Below are 18250 nucleotides of genomic sequence, written 5' to 3'. Positions count from 1 at the left end.
ACTGCTTCACTTCACTGATTGAAAGTACTACACTACAAACTGAGTTCACTCAGAAGAATAACTGGGCAACTCGGTCAGCTAAACCACTAAACAGTGCTTTCAGTAGACTGAACGAACGAATACAAGCTTCAGCTGACAGAAAAACTAAAGACTGATTTCACGTGAAAAGGAGATTATGAATAATAACTCCGTCAGCACGCAAAACACCACTGAACTGTATCGACTGTTTTCATTCGGTTGCTCTCAGAAACTGGTTTCAAGCGAAAGGAATGAATGAATAAAAAATTCCCGCCAATATGTAAAACTACAACCGACTGATTGGATTGTTTCCATTCGGTTGCTCTCATAGACTGGTTTCACTCAAAAGATGAATGATTAATTCGATCGATACGTAAAACTTTCACCGACTGGGTCGATTGTTTCCCAACAACCGACTGAATCGATTGTTTTCTTTTGCTTGTTCTCTTATCACTTTCTCGGTGCACGTCTTGGGTAGAAGATAGCTCGGATGACTCTGTATCCCGACATAACAATCGACTTTATGTAACCAGAAACATGATTCTTCCGGTCATGCGGGACGTTTCGCATTATTCGTGCTCCAGTCTCAATGATCCCATGCACCACTACAACTGTAATTGACAATGCCGTTGTGTCAGCTACGGAACACGAGGAGTTGTCTGCTGTGGATGGCCATGTTTAGCGGCGTAGGCTGAAACGTGGAATCCGAACCCTTATGCCTCCACCAGCACTGTACTTCGTCGTCAGACCGCCGTTGGTCAGGGAAGTGCAATGTGCTAAACCCTAACATCTGTTTGTACAGAACTTCAAGGAGTTAAATTAGGTGGCAAAAAACTGTCCGCTCAAGATGCTTTAAAATAAACGAATCGCATCTGGTCCTTTTACTATAGTTGCAAAAAACGATGTATGTCCCACAAAGCTTGTAAAACTGCGACTGTGGAAGACGGGTCTAAAAACAAAAAAAAGACAACTAAGTCATATCAAGATTGGTGGTTGACATCTCGCTTTCATTCACAGCTGGGGTATTTCCTAACGAGTATAATGTTTTCTACAAGATAGGTTCCCATCGCAGAAAATCATGAAATCATACTAGTGCTACGGAAATCCGATGGTTTGAGAATAACGCAATCCTCCGGGATCACCTAGAGGGCCAATTGAGACCCTATGAACCAGGAATCACATGACTGGTGCATGGACGACTTGTTGCGTCCTCATCCAATGTTATGTCCATACATCGTCAAAAGGAAATTAGTTGCACACAGAGGATGTTAGTTGTATCATAGACGTCTTCTGGCTTATATACATCTATGAGTCAAAACATTATAGCCACCTATTTAGTAACGTGTTGTTCCATTTTTCAAACACAGTACAAGAGAGACATTCTGCTTGGCATGGATTCTGCAAGACATTAACAGGATTCCGTAAGTATGTAGCATCAGATGTCTACGCACAGGTCAAGCAATTCTGGCAAATTGCAGCTTGGTGGTTTATAGGTACAAAGCTGGCGCCCAACATGTGTTCCAATGGGTATAGATCAGGCACATCTATTGGCCATGACATCAATGTGAGTTCATTCCAATACCCTTCAAACCACTGAAGCACGATTCTCACCTTGCAGCATAGACAGTTATCCTGCTGGAAGATGTCATAGTGGGAGACTCCAACCATGAAGCCTCGAGGTGACTGGGTGTTTGTGTTGTCCTCATCATTTCACTATCATTCATGAACAGTTGTTTTAAACTGTAGTCCTACTGACAACATGAATCGTGCATCTGATGTAATTTATATGTATTTGACGATGCTGGTGCTGATTCCGCGATTACCATTTGACGATGCCACTATGGCTGCAGTACATTAGGACTTTGTTTTTATGAAACGGATCTGATGATGGTCATTAAAGACCGAAACCGGTAATCTGTGAGCAAAAAGTTTGTGACCATAGACGTAAATTAAAGGAAACTTATTACATATACGGGTCACTGTTCCCTCGCGACCATGTCGCAGCTTGTGAAACAGTATAAGGTCCCCGCCAGCAGACCAGAGCGACTTCTGCATCTGCTCTTTAAAAAGGAAAGTCTGGGACTGTGTGGATAATTGTGGTGGAAGCCTAAAGAACGAAAGGTCAACATGTTGCAGAGATACCCTCTTGTTTCCTGGGGCCAACTCAGTGACTTTGATAGGAGTGGACCCTGACGATTCCAGAACGTTTAACGTGCCACACCTCTTTTGCAACCAAGCTGGCAACAGTGTGATCGTGAACATTCTCACATTGGTGGCCATGAACATGTACACTCTCAGACTAGTAGATAGGGCGTCTGGACATCTATAAACCCCCTATTGTAGGAAGGATGCAATCGTAGTATTGTAACGGCAGTATTGAAAACTGTACTACTTCCACAGCACATACAAGATAAAATATATGACACCAGAAGTTTCAACATGAACGCTTGCAAATCCGCTACTATTCCAGAGAGAATGTGGGCACGCACATCTCGAGCCCGTCTTCCACTCGCAACAAAGCATCAACATGCAGGACTTCACTGCTTCCGACAGAGTGTCACAAAAAGGGTGCAATAGTGCTCCGTGGTCTAGAAAGATGAAAATGTCTAGAAAGATGAAAATCTAACTTATCCCGTGTGCAAGAGATGGTCACTACACTGATGTGGTCATCGTTGTCCCCAAAGAGTTCACTCGTTCAAGACGTAATGGGCCACTCCTGAACTATACATTTGTTTGTGACATCTCCATCTACATCTCTATCTACAAGAATACCCTGCAAAACACACTGGCAGTGCGTTCATCGAACCACCTTCACACTAATTCTCTATTCTTCCAATTTCTAACAGCGCACTTGAAAACCGAGCACCTGTATCTTTTCATGCGAGCTCTCATTTCCCTTATTTCATTATGATCATTGTTGCTCGCTTGTAGGTCGACGTCAGAAAAATATTTTCCCATTCGGAGGAGAATGTTGGTGATTGAAATTTCGTGAGAAGATACCGCCGCAACGCAAAACGCCTTTGTTTTAATGATGTACACCCTAAAACCTGTATTATGTTAGTGACAACCTCTCCTCTATTTCCTGATAATACAAAACATGCTGCCTTTCTATGAACTTTCTCGATGTACTCCGCTAATCCTATCTGGTAAGGATCCCACATCGCGCAGCAGTACTCCAGAAGAGGACGGACAAGCGAAGTGTAGAAAGCCTCTGTAGTAAATCTGCTGCATCTTCTAAGTGTTCTGCCAATAAAACACAGTCTTTTGTTCGACTGCTCCACAACATTTTCTTTGCGTTGCTTCCAATTTAAGTTGTTTGCAACTGTAATTCCTAGGTATTTAGTGGAATTTGCGGACTTTGTATTTGATTGGTCCTGTAATCGAAGTTTAACGGATTCTTTTTAGCACTCACATGGATGACCTCACACTTTTTATTATTGAGGGTCAACTGACATTTTTTGCACCATGCAGATATATTTTCTAAACCGTTTTGCAATTGTTTTTGATCTTCTGATGTCCTTACTAGATGCTAAACGACTGCGTCATCTGCATACAACCTAAGACGGCTGCTCAGGTTGTCTCCTAAATCGTTTATGTACATACGAAACAATTCGGAATATCAGACCAGCTGTGTGGCTGGATTGAAGAGTTTTTAGCAAACAGAACACAGCATGTTGTTATCAACGGAGAGACGTCTACAGACGTTAAAGTAACCTCTGGCGTGCCACAGGGGAGTGTTATGGAACCATTGCTTTTCACAATATATATAAATAACCTAGTAGATAGTGTCGGAAGTTCCATGCGGCTTTTCGCGGATGATGCTGTAGTATACAGAGAAGTTGCAGCATTAGAAAATTGCAGCGAAATGCAGGAAGTTCTGCAGCGGATAGGCACTTGGTGCAGGGAGTGGCAACTGACCCTTAACATAGACAAATGTAATGTATTGCGAATACATAGAAAGAAGGATCCTTTATTGTATGATTATATGATAGCGGAACAAACACTGGTAGCAGTTACGTCTGTAAAATATCTGGGAGTATGCGTGCGGAACGATTTGAAGTGGAATGATCATATAAAATTAATTGTTGATAAGGCGGGTACCAGGTTGAGATTCATTGGGAGAGTCCTTAGAAAATGTAGTCCATCAACAAAGGAGGTGGCTTACAAAACACTCGTTCGACCTATACTTGAGTATTGCTCATCAGTGTGGGATCCGTACCAGATCGGGTTGACGGAGGAGATAGAGAAGATCCAAAGAAGAGCGGCGCGTTTCGTCACAGGGTTATTTGGTAACCGTGATAGCGTTACGGAGATGTTTAACAAACTAAAGTGGCAGACTCTGCAAGAGAGGCGCTCTGCATCGCGGTGTAGCTTGCTCGCCAGGTTTCGAGAGGGTGCGTTTCTGGATGAGGTATCGAATACATTGCTTACCCCTACTTATCCCTCCCGAGGAGATCACGAATTTAAAATTAGAGAGATTAGAGCGCGCACAGAGGCTTTCAGACAGTCGTTCTTCCCGCGAACCATACGCGACTGGAATAGGAAAGGGAGGTAATGACAGTGGCACGTAAAGTGCCCTCCGCCACACACCGTTGGGTGGCTTGCGGAGTATAAATGTAGATGTAGATGTAGATGTAGATGTAGATGTAGATGTAGAGAGGGCCTTTAATACTACCTTGGGGAACGCCAGAAATCACTTCTGTGTTACTCGATTACTTTCTGCCAGTTACTCCGAACTGTGGCCTCTCTCACAGGAAATCACAAATCCAGTCACATAAACGAGACGATATTCCATAAGCTGTAACTCTGACACCGTTGGTCTTTGTAGTGGGAACACTAACCAATCCCCGGTACCTACACTGAAGAGCCAAGAAACTGATTCACCGCCTTAATATCGTGTAGGGTCTCCGCGATTACGCAGAAGTGCCGCAACATGACGTGGCATGGGCTCGACTAATACCTGAAGTTGTGCTCAAGGGAATTGACAGCATGAATCCTGCAGGGCTGTCCATAAATCCGTAAGAGTACGAGAGATCTCTTCTGTACAGCAAGTTGTAAGACGTCCCAGATATGCTCAATATGGTTCATTTGGTGGCCAGCGAAAGTGTTTAAACTCAGAAGAATGTTCTTGGAACCACTGTGTACCAATTCTGGATGTGTGGGGTGTCACATTGTCCTTATGGAATTGCCAAAGTCCGTCGAAATGCTCAATGGACATGAATGGATGCAGGTGATCAGACAGGAAGCTTACGTACGAGACACCTGTCAGAATCGTATCTAGACGTGTCATGGGTCCTATATTACTCCAACTGCACACGCCAAACACCATTACACAGCCTCCACCAGCTTGAACAGTCGCCTGCTGGCATGCAGGGTCCATGAATTCATGAGGTTATTTCCATACCCGAACTGTACAGTTTGAAACGAGACTCGTCCGACCAGGTAACATCTTCCAGTCATCAACAGTTCAATGGTCGGTGTTGAAATGTCTAAGCGAGGCGTAACGCTTTGTGTCGTGCAGTCATCAAGGACACACGAGTGCGCCTTCGGCTCCGAAAGCCGATATCGATGTTGTTTGGTTGAATGTTTCGCACGCTGACAGTTGTTTATGGCCCAGCACTGAAACCCGCAGCAATTTTGCGGAAGGGTTCCAGTTGTGTCACGATGAACGATTCTCTTCAGGCTCGCCGTTGTGGCCGAGTAGTTCTAGGCGCTTCAGTCTGGAAACGCGCGACCACAACGGTCGAATGTTCGAATCCTGCCGCGTGCATGGATGTGTGTGATGCCCTTAGGTTAGTTTGGTTTAAGTAGTTCTTAGGGGAACGATGACCTCAGATGTTAAGTCCCATGGTGCTCAGAGCCATTTTTTTATTCTTTTCAATCGTCCTTGGTTCCGTTCTTGCAGGATCTTTTCCGGCCGCAGCAATGTCGAAGATATGGTGTCTTACCGGATTCCTGATACTCATGGTACTGTCTTGAAATGGTCGTATGGGGAAATCCCCACTTCATCGCTACCTAGGAGATGCTGTGTCCAACCGCTCGTGCGCCGAATATAACACCTCGTTCAAATTGACTTAATTCTTCATAATCTGCCACTATAGAAGCAGTAACCGATTTAACAACCGCGCCAGACATTCGTTGTTTTGTAGAGGCCTTGCCGACCGCAGGGCAGTATTCTGCCTGTTAACGTATCTCTGTATTTGAATACGCATGCCTATACCAGTTTCTTTGGCGCTTCAGTGACATTCTTGCACCAGGAAACTTTTCATGTTGTGGTCAGAAACAACACTTTCCTATCCGATCATTTTTATTAAAGTCTTTTGCATTGGACAAGTCGCCTCTTGCGTAAACGAACGAGCCATTTGAAAATGTGTCCTGTGGCTTGCTAGGTAGCAGACAGGTCTACACCACAACTACTGTAGCTACAGGCGGCCGTGTACGGAAGTACATCGAGAGAAGCTCTGCAGTCACTGCAACCTTCAAACATGTAACTACATAGCTTAATTCTGTTAAAAGTAGTTAATAGCTAAGAAACTAAGACGCAGAGAAAAAGCCTCAACATCAGTGATATAGAAATCAGTAACAAACGCAATTTTGCGGTAATACTTGGAGATTGCATTCTAACGCGATCACCCGCATGAGTTGACGCAGACGTACGAAGCTCAGTACCAAGAACTCCATAGAGTCCCAATCTCTCCCAATGCAGTTTCCATATTTTTGGAGACCTGAAGAAAGACATTCGTTGTCGTCGACTTGCTTCGGACGAAGGCGTGCACACCTAGGCACAATAATGGTTTCACAGGTAACTGCAAATCCTTTTCCATAAAGACATGGCCCGCCTTCTCTCACAGTGGGATACGGGTTTTAACGTTATGGCGATTATCTATGAAATAATAGTTTACTTAGTTTCTTTTTATCTTTCTCGTTCTCATTTGACTGACCCTTATAAGTATACAGCGTGCTCTTGCCTTTCATTGGCGAAGGACAAGCAAATTAGTGCCTTGGACGATCAGTGGTTTAAGCCAAGAATTATTTACTGTGAGGATACTATTAGCAGTTCGTGTTGCTGTACTGGCCATTAAAATTGCTACACCAAAATAATGTCGTGCTACAGACGCGAAATTTAACGCACAGGAAGAAGATGCTGCGATATGAAAATGATTAGCTTTTCAGAGCATTCACACAAGGTTGGCGCCGGTGGCGACACCTACAACGTGCTGACATGAGGAAAGTTTCCAACCGATTTCTAATAAACAAACAGCAGTTTACCGGCGTTGCCTGGTGAAACGTTGTTGTGAGGCCTCGTGTAAGTAGGAGAAATGCGTACCATCAAGTTTCCGACTTTGATTAAGGTCGGATTGTAGCCTATCGCGGTTGCGATTTATCGTATCGCGACGGCCAGAGTGGCCGAGCGGTTGTAGGCGCTACAGTCTGGAACCGCGTGACCGCTACGGTCGCAGGTTCGAATCCTGCCTCGGCCATGGATGTGTGTGATGTCTTTAGTTTAGTTAGGTTTAAGTAGTACTACGTTCTAGGGGACTGATGACCTCAGAAGTTAAGTCCCATAGTGCTCAGAGCCATTTGAATCATTTTTATCGTATCGCGACATTTCTGCTCGCTTTGGTCGAGATCCAATGGCTGTTAGCAGAACATGGAATCGGTGGATTCAGGAGGGTAATACGGAACGCCGTGCTGGATACCAACGGCCTCGTATTACTAGCAGTCGAGATGACAGGCATCTTATCCGCGTGGCTGTAACGGATCGTGCAGTCACGTCTCGATCCCTGAGTCAACAGATGGGGACGTTTGCAAGACAACCACCATCTGCACGAACAGTTCGACGACGTTTGCAGCAGCATGGACTATCAGTTCGGAGAGCATGGCTGCGGTTGCCCTTCACGCTGCATCACAGAGAGCAGCGCTTGCGATGGTGTACTCAACGACGAACCTGGGTGCACAGCTGTACCTGTACACGCCAACTAAGCTCTGTTTGACTCAATGCCCAGGCGTATCAAGGGCAGAGGTGGTTGTTCTCGGTACTGATTTCTCAGGATCTATGGACCCAAATTGCGTGAAAATGTAATCACGTGTTAGTTCTAGTATAATATATTTGTCCAATGAATACCCGTTGATCATCTGCATTTCTTCTTGATGTAGCAATTTTAATGGCCAGTAGTGTAGACATGGCATGAATGAAAGGGACAGTAGGTACATGCAATATCATAAACTAATGCACTGTAACTCTTCAGGCTTTCCCGGCGATCTAATGACATCTTGGGTTGTCGGGTGTTCTGCCGGATATCAGCGTCGTACTTGCACGATATTTCGGTCACGTAGCTCGTGACCGTCATCAGGTGCGACTCGGCAGAACACCCGACAACCCAAGATGTCAACTAATGTACTGTTTCGCCAGAAAATCGTCGCCCAGAAATCATTCGAGCTCTACCAGAGGTGCAGATACTTTCAGGACCAGCACGTAGCACGTGTGGGGCATGATGGGGCTAGTGACTCGTGGGACAAGTCCATCTACATGTCTTGTAGAGCTACACGAGCAAGTCGAGGAGCTGTGTAGTAATGTAATCGCAAGATGTCAGAGCTTCCGTTGCCGGCCTTGGGCACTATACCATTTACCAATAAGGGTGTTTCAGGATTGGTACATACAACCGTACCTGATAATCGCTTGAGCTTTTCTTCAGTGAAAGGAAACCTTTTAAGTACAACTTTTTTGTAATTTCTGAGTTGACTGGGAAACCCTAAGACAATATTCTGATTTTACTTTCCGCCAGTGGGTTTTCTGATATGAGAAATGCTAATGTATCCCAAATACAATGGGTATTGAAGCCGCTACTGCACTTTGTTCCAACGGGCCGTTTTGTTAAGATTAATGCCAGTGTTTCGGGATGCTGGAGAGAGGCGGCACCTTTGTGGGGTGGCCGGAACCGCTCCCCGCGCAGCTTCCGCCAGCGTCGGCAGTCTGAGCGCGCACAATACGCGACGTGACCGGCATGCGATGCCGCCAAGCGACGCCCGCGACACCGATCCTGTGTTTACGACCGCCTACAGCGCGCCCACGCACCCCGCCGACGCCATTAAAAGTGCCTCGCCGCCTGTCGTCGCCAGTTAAGTCGAGAAAGCAGTAATAACGCGAAGACGAGCAACAGGAACTCGAACCAGGACATGGAAGATGCAAGGTATCGATTTGTGGTATTGTAGCAGCAATTCCTAGAACTTAGAACTACTTAAACCTAACTAACCTAAGGACATCACACACATCCATGCCCCAGGCAGGATTCGAACCTGCGACCGTAGCGGTCACGCGGTTCCAGACTGACGCGCCTAGAACCGCACGGCCACAACGGCCGGCCTATGTCCATTGTGAATTCCGAGGGACTTGGGCAATCCCAGCAGGACAATGCGACGCCGCACACATCCAGAATTTCTACAGAGTGGCTCCAGGAACACTCCTCTAAGTTTAAACGCTTCCGCTCTCCACCAAACTCCCTAGACATGAAGATTATGGAGCATACCTGGAATGCCTTGCAACGTCTTGTTCAGCAGAGATCTCCACCAACACGTACTCTTACGATTTATAGAAGGCCCTGCATGATTCATGGTAGCAATTCCCTCCAGCGCTGCTTCAGACTTAAGAGGAGTCCATGCTACGTTGTTTTGCGCCACTTCAGTGTGCTCGTGACGGCTATACACGATAGGCAGGTGTATCACACTGACAGCCATACATAAGCAATTAAACCTCTGGCGTGCCACAGGGGAGTGTTATGGGACCATTGCTTCTCACAATATATATAAATGACCTAGTAGATAGTGTCGGAAGTTCCATGCGGCTTTTCGCGGATGATGCTGTAGTATACAGAGAAGTTGCAGCATTAGAAAATTGTAGCGAAATGCAGGAAGATCTGCAGCGGATAGGCACTTGTTGCAGGGAGTGGCAACTGACCCTTACCATAGACAAATGTAATGTATTGCGAATACATAGAAAGAAGGATCCTTTATTGTATGATTATATGATAGCGGAACAAACACTGGGAGCAGTTACTTCTGTAAAATATCTGGGAGTATGCATGCGGAACGATTTGAAGTGGAATGATCATATAAAATTAATTGTTGGTAAGGCTGGTACCAGGTTGAGATTCATTGGGAGAGTCCTTAGAAAATGTAGTCCATCAACAAAGGAGGTGGTTTACAAAACACTCGTTCGACCTATACTTGAGTATTGCTCATCAGTGTGGGATCCGTACCAGATCGGGTTGACGGAGGAGATAGAGAAGATCCAAAGAAGAGCGGCGCGTTTCGTCACAGGGTTATTTGGTAACCGTGATAGCGTTACGGAGATGTTTAACAAACTCAAGTGGCAGACTCTGCAAGAGAGGCGCTCTGCATCGCGGTGTAGCTTGCTCGCCAGGTTTCGAGAGGGTGCGTTTCTGGATGAGGTATCGAATATATTGCTTCCCCCTACTTACACCTCCCGAGGAGATCACGAATGTAAAATTAGAGAGATTAGAGCGCGCACAGAGGCTTTCAGACAGTCGTTCTTCCCGCGAACCATACGCGACTGGAACAGGAAAGGGAGCTAATGACAGTGGCATGTAAAGTGCCCTCCGCCACACACCGTTGGGTGGCTTGCGGAGTATAAATGTAGATGTAGATGTAGAAACAGACTGTTTGGGTCTTACCAATAGTCGACGACAGTGGTTGTGGAACACCTGCCCTAAATTTGGGAGTATCAGAGAGAACTCCGTAGGATAAAACACAATGTACACACAAATTTTACGAAAGTTCTCGTGTTGTGTGCTAATTTTTTCGAATTCAGCTTATCAGTGGACATTGCCTGTACAAACGATCATTATAGCACAGTTTCGAATACATTAGCGCTTTAACGCAGCCAAAAAATATGAGTATGCAATGTAATCACAGAACTAGCAGGCAAAACCGTGGTTTCATAATTGTTGTGAAGATTAATAACGTGAAATCGAAACACTTGTTAGCGCGAATGACTATAAAACGTGTTCTCTGTGCGATGTGAACAATGCCTACATTCTGAAGATATAATACTTCCTGCAACTACTTATGTTACATGTTGTTGTTGTTGTTGTGGTCTATAGTCGGAAGATTGGTTTGATACAACACTCAACGCTAGTCTATTCTGCGCAAGCCTTTTCGTCTCTGCGTAACTATTGCAACGCTCATCGATTCTAACCTGTGTACTGTATTCATCCCATGGTCTCTCTATACAGTTTTTACTCCCCACACTTTCTCCCTCTGCCAGATTGACGACTGTTTCGTATCTGATAATGTGTACTTCAGGACAATATTATGGAAATGGAAGAGGATGTAGATGAAGATGAAATGGGAGATATGATACTGCGTGAAGAGTTTGACAGAGCAATGAAAGACCTGAATCGAAACAAGGCCCCAGTAGTAGACAACATTCCATTAGAACTACTGACAGCCTTGGGAGAGCCACTCCTGACAAAACTCTACCACCTGGAGAGCAAGATGTATGAGACAGGCGAAATAGCCTCAGACTTCAAGAAGAACATAATAATTCCAATCCCAAAAAAATCAGGTGTTGGCAGATGTGAAAATTACCGAACTATCAGTTTGATAATTAACGGCTGCAAAATACTAACGCGAATTCTTTACAGACGTATGGAAAAACTGGTAGAAGCCGACCTTGGGGAAGGTCAGTTTGGATTACATAGAAATATTGGAACACGTGAGGCAATACTGACCCTACGACTTGTCTTAGAAGATAGATTAAGGAAAGGGAAACCTACGTTTCTAGCATTTGTAGACTTAGAGAAAGCTTTTGACAATGTTGACTGGAATATTCTCCTTCAAATTCTGAACGTAGCAGGAGTAAAATACAGGGAGCGAAAGGCTATTTACAATTTGTACAGAAACCAAATGGCAGTTATACGAGTCGAGGGGCATGAAGGGGAAGCAGTGGTTGGGAAGGGAGTGAGACAGGGTTGTAGCCTCTCCCCGATGTTATTCAATCTGTATATTGAGCAAGCAGTAAAGGAAGCAAAAGAAAAATTCGGAGTAGGTATTAAAATACAGGGAGAAGAAATAAAACTTTTGAGGTACGCCGATGACATTGTAATTCTATCAGAGACAGCAAAGTACTTGGAAGAGCAGTTGAACGGATCTACAGTCTCTTGAAAAGAGGATATAAGATGAACATCAATAAAAGCAAAACGAGGATGATGGAATGTAGTCGAATTAAATCGGGTGATGCTGAGAGAATTAGATTAGGAAATGAGACACTTAAAATAGTAACGGAGTTTCGCTATTTGGGGAGCAAAATAACTGATGATGGTCGAAGTAGAGAGGATATAAAATGTAGACTGGCAATGGCAAGTAAACCGTTTCTGAAGAAGAGAAATTTGTTAACATCGAGTATAGATTTAAGTGTCAGGAAGTCGTTTCTGAAAGTATTTGTATGGAGTGTAGCCATGTATGGAAGTGAAACATGGACGATAAACAGTTTGCACAAGAAGAGAATAGAGGCTTTCGAAATGTGGTGTTACAGAAAAATGCTGAAAATTAAGTGGGTAGATCATATAACTAATGAGGAGGTATTGAATAGAATTGGGGAGAAGAGGAGCTTGTGGCACAACATGACTAGAAGAAGGGATCGGTTGGTAGGACATGTTCTGAGGGATCAAGGGATTACCAATTTAGTATTGGAGAGCAGCGTAGAGAGTATATATCGTAGAGGGAGACCAAGAGATGTATATACTAAACAGATTCATAAGGATGTAGGTTGTTGTAGGTACTGGGAGATGAAGAGGCTTGCACAGGATAGAGTGGCATGGAGAGCTGCATCAAACCAGTCTCAGGATTGAAGACCACAACAACAACAATGTGTGCTATCAAAACATAACTTATTGTTGTCCCATCGTTCCATAAATTTCTTTTTATACCTTTTACATTCACCATCTAGTCATTCTTTATTCTATCTACCCATTTCACCTTCAGCATTCTTCTGTAGTAACCATTTCATAAGCTTCTATTCTCTTGTCTCAACTCAATACCCACGTATCACTTCTGTATAATGTCTTCAAACAGTACTTCTCAGCATTTCAGTTTACATTAAATGTAAATAAATTACTCATTTTCAGAAATGCTTTCCTTGCTATTGCCAGTCTGCAGTTTATATCCCCTCTACTTCTGTCACCGTTAGTTATTTTGCTAAAACAAAACTAATCTATTCCTTTTAGTATCTCACTTTCTAACCTAAATCCTTCAGTACCGTCTGATTTAATTCCACCACAGTCTTTCACCTCTGTTTTACTTTTTTTGAAGTACATCTTTTAACCTCCTTCCGAGACATTATCCGTTCCGTTCAATTGATCTACCAAGACCTTTTGCCATCACTGACAGAATGGCAATGCCATCAGCTAACCTTAAATTTTTTATTTGAACTCCCTGAATTTCTTTCCTTTTCCTAATTTCTTATAGGTTTTATTTGCTACTTTCTCAATGTACAAAGGAAATAACATAGCGGATAGACGACAACTCGCTCCCACTCCCTTCTTAACCGCAGCTTTCCTTGCACGTTCATCGACTCGTATAATTGAAGTTCTTTTTCTGTACAAGTTGCAGTTAATGTCTTATTCCCTGTATCCTGTATGTGCCAGCTTAAGAACTGTGAAGAGTGTAGCGTAGTTAACGGTGCCCAAAAATTTCCATAATTTCTCTAAGTCTACAAATTTATAAACGTTGGTTTGCCTTTCTTCGATTTTCTACCATACGTCGTACGGTCAGAACTGCCTTGCGTGTTCCTACATTTCTTCGGAGCCCAAACATAATTTATTTTCTGTAAATAATTATCATGATTTCCCAAACCTACGACTTATGAAACCGATACTTGGGAAATATTCACACTGGTCAGTACCTGCCGTCTTTGGAATTGTAATTATTACGTTCTTCTTGACATCGGCGATACTTTGCTTGTCTCGTTTAATTTGTACATCAGGTGGAATAATGTGGCATTTTCTGCCTCTATCAGGATTCTCAGTAATTCTGAGGTAGTTTAATTTACTCCAGGCACCTTGTTTCGACTTACGTCTTGCGGTACTCTTTCAGATTCTCCTCCAAGTCTTTCTTGTCATCTTCATATAATTTTCACCTTTTTCTAAGATATTGCCTTGAAGTTCATTAGCCCTGCATAGAAATTATATTCATTTCTTTTACCTTTCAGTTTTCCCTTCTGTGCTTAGTAGCGGTTTGCCATCTGAGCTCTTAATTTTCACGCAACTGCTTCTCTTTTGTCCAAAGATCTCCTTAATTTCCCTATAAGCGACATTTCCCCCCTCACAGTGCCTGCTGCTACAGTCTTGCAATTATCCTCTAGGTATTCCTCGTTAGTCATTTACCAGTAACGAAAATCCTTATCGGTAAAGCGCAATGTACAGTCGTATTTAACTTCTGGAGCCTCGAATTTTAGAGGGAACGGGTTTCTGAAGGACGCATAACGTACACGGGACGAACCGTGTGCAGTCGAGAGTTGTTATTTAGCCAGGTGAAACCGTTGTCTGTTGGGTCAACACGAGGAAGAATTTATGCATGAAACATAGTGTCTTTACAGATATTGAGTGTAGTGTAAACGGCAGCGGAAGATGGGAAAGAGAGGAGGATAGATTGAAAGATGTGTTTTCCATATATGTGACATGACAGCTTGAAGTCCGCCCTGGACAAAAAAGTCAAAATAATATTTTCTGTAAGAGCTGCTTGAAGATAACCACAGAAAACTCTTTAAATTCATGTTAGAGGGACGTGAAAAACGATAATGTCGTCGGCGACAATATCATAAGAAGAGAAGTGAATATAAGATTGACTCATTAACTGACTCTTGAATTTCGGAAAGGACTTTTGCGTGTAAGTGAGGTCTACGAAACGACTGCCTTGACAAATACGGAAAGACCTCCCCTTGTTTCCAACGGTATTACACTACTGGCCATTAAAATTGCTACACCAAGAAGAAATGCAGATGATAAACGGGTATTCATTGGACAAATATATTATACTAGAACTGACATGTGATTACATTTTCAAACACTTTGGGTGCATAGATCCTGAGAAATCAGTACCCAGAACAACCACCTCTGGCTGTAATAACGACCTTGATACGCCTGGGCATTGAGTCAAACAGAGCTTGGATGGTGTTTACAGATACAGCTGCCCATGCAGTTTCAATATGATACCACAGTTCATCATGAGTAGTGAGCGGCGTATTGTGACGAGGCAGTTCTCGGCCACCATGGACCAGACGTTTTCACTTGGTGAGAGATCTGGAGAATGTGCCGGCCAGGGCAGCAGTCGAACATTTCGCGTATCCAGAAAGGCCCGTACAGGACCTTCAACATGCGGTCGTGCATTAACCTGCTGAAATGTAGGGTTTCGCAGGGATTGAATGGTGGGTAGAGCCATGGGTCGTACACTTCTGAAATGTAACGTCCACTGTTCAAAGAGCCGTCATTGCGAACAAGAGGTGACCGAGACGTGTAACCAATGGTACCCCATACCATCATGCCGGGCGATACGCCAGTATGGTGATGACGAATACACGCTTCCAATGTGCGTTCACCGTGATGTCGCCAAACACGGATTCGACCATGATGCAGTAAAGAGAACCTGAATTCATTCGAAAAAATGACGTTTTGCGATTCGTGCACCCAGGTTCGTCGTTGAGAACACCATCGCAAGTGCTCCTCTCTGTGATGCAGCGTCAAGGGTAACCGCAGCCATGGTCCACGAGCTGATAGTCCATGCTGCTGCAAACGTCGTCGAACTGTTCGTGCAGATGGTGGTTGTCTTGCAAACGTCCCCATCTGTTGAGTCAGGGATCGAGACGTGGCTGCACGATCCGTTACAGCCATGCGGATAAGATGCCTGTCATCTCGATTGCTAGTGATACGAGGCCGTTCGGATCGAGCGTTCCTTATTACCCTCCTGAACCCACCAATTCCGTATTCTGCTAACAGTCATTGGATCTCGACCAACGCGAGCAGCAATGTCTCGATACAATAAACCGCAATCGCGATAGGCTACAATCCGACCTATATCAAAGTCGGAAACGTGATGGTACGCATTTCTCCTCCTTACACGAGACATCACAACAACGTTTCGCCGGCCGCGGTGGTCTAGCGGTTCTAGGCGTTCAGTCCGGACCCGCGGGACTGCTACGGTCGCAGGTTCGAATCCTGCCTCGCGCATGGATGTGTGTGATGTCCTTAGGTTAGTTAGGTTTAAGTAGTTCTAAGTTCTAGGGGACTGATGACAACAGATGTTAAGTCCCATAGTGCTCAGAGCCATTTGAACCATTTTTTTAACAACGTTTCACCAGACAACGCCGGTCAACTGCTGTTTGTGTATGAGAAATCGGTTGGAAACATTCCTCATGTCAACACGTTGTAGGTGTCGCCACCGGCGCGAACCTTGCGTGAATGCTCTGAAAAGCTAATCATTTGCATATCGCAGCATCTTCTTCGTGTGTGTTAAATTTCACGTCTGTAGCACGACATCGTTGTGGTGTAGCAATTTTAATGGCCATTAGTGTATTAAAATATATTAATATTCGATTGGTTTCCTTTCAGGTGTTTTCGGAGGCGAACGTGCTGTTCAGCGTGGGCGGCAAGCACTACGACGGGGAGCCCATCACGTACACCTACATCGAGGACTGCATCTTCGAGAACTCGCGCAACATCTCCATCAAGCTGCACCACCGCGTCGGCCGCTTCGTCAAGCTGCGGCTGCACTTCGCCAACAGGTGGATCATGATCAGCGAGGTCACCTTCGATTCAGGTAGGTTCGTCAGAGTGTGTTTGCACGGTATAGGCGCAAATTTTGCATTACCTACCGCTGGGCTGAGCCGTCTTGGTTTGGAGACACTTGTGGCGGGCTACAGTACTGCGGCGCAGGGATTTCATTGTGTTCCAGTAGTTGAGACACGTACCTGTAGACAAACAAAAAATTTCGTTTTCTCGAAATGACAATTTTAACATTTTGACTACTTCTGGTATGATGTGTCCGCAAGGAAAACATCATAATGTCATACAAACGTTACGGTGAGACAAGAGTTACTTGTGGTGATGCTGTTAAAGTTATTATCTGACTGAAATGAAAGTGGTGATGAACTTACTATGATACAGCACTCACAGTATCAGCAAGAGAATACCTTGTGTATATGCAATGTCTCACCTTTGCCTAATTTGTAACATGGCGTCAGAACAAAATAAACTAGAGCAGGTATCTTAAGCTTACTTGACTTTGGAGGCTCGTAATAGTTACAGGTTTTCAGGGAAAGGAAAGATTTCATTAGAGATGTACGCAGTGATCCTGCTATTATATACCTTTTTTCATTTGTTGATATCTTTGACTTTATCCCCCTTCTGTGTCAATTGATTTTTCACTTTTGAATTTTATAAATTACATAATTATATATTTATTGCCATAAACGGAACATAATACCGCAAGCATAACTCTTAAAAATAATTAATTATTTAAAAAGCATAGTGTGGAACATACGCTGGGTGTTAAAAAAGGCATGGACAACCTTTCAGGAAACTTTACTCACAGATAGGAAAATAAAACGTGTTCTATGGACACGGGTCTGCTAATGTTTTATATCCCTGTTAGAGGTAATTTTATACTTCTCTTGATATTCACATTAATCGTGGGGAACACAGCTGGTTTCAATAATACTTACCAAATATAATGCAAAAAGTTGTAGTGAATAACTCAGACAATGTAGGAAGAAGAAAAAATTTTAGTGACAAGACAGAAATGAAGTAGGGAGTCCCACAGGGTTCATGTTTCGGTCCACTCGTATTCCTTATTATATACCGTCCAGAAACCTTACGAAATTGTGCAGTCAAGTCATCGACAAAGATTTTCTGTCAACGTTTGGGCCGACATTCTTTGGTGACTGTTTGTCAGACTTCATGTTCTTCCACCCAGGCTCAACGGAGAAACCTGTCATAGTCTACTGTTTTGCTAGAAGAGGTACCTTTACGAGTGGGACAAGACAAGTACTTCAAGTACGATAGATCACGTCCTCATTTTAGTGTTGCGGTTCCTAAGCAGCTGAAAAAAAAGATTGCTTAGTAGATGTGTAGGTACAGGTGGACGAATCCCTTGGACTCCGTGTACTTCTGACCTACGCCCACCAGAATTTAATTTGTGGGGAATTTATTTTGTGGGGAAT

The 18250-nt window shown here is 43.9% G+C and overlaps 1 protein-coding gene across 1 annotated transcript in view; it reads left to right on the top strand.

Moving 5' to 3' along the window:
- The window catches only part of LOC126187578 (discoidin domain-containing receptor tyrosine kinase B-like), a 435420-nt gene that overhangs the window by 321896 nt on the left and 95274 nt on the right, over window positions 1-18250 (top strand). Inside the window, exon 8 of the mRNA XM_049928745.1 lies at window positions 16641-16848. Within this exon, the coding sequence (XP_049784702.1) occupies window positions 16641-16848 (208 nt within the window). The remainder of the gene's footprint in view (window positions 1-16640; window positions 16849-18250) is intronic.

This window comes from Schistocerca cancellata, chromosome 5 (assembly GCF_023864275.1).
Source record: "Schistocerca cancellata isolate TAMUIC-IGC-003103 chromosome 5, iqSchCanc2.1, whole genome shotgun sequence".
In the NCBI taxonomy this organism is placed as follows: domain Eukaryota; kingdom Metazoa; phylum Arthropoda; class Insecta; order Orthoptera; family Acrididae; genus Schistocerca; species Schistocerca cancellata.
Note: the sequence above shows the minus strand (reverse complement) of the source record. Positions and strands in the feature narration are given on the sequence as shown.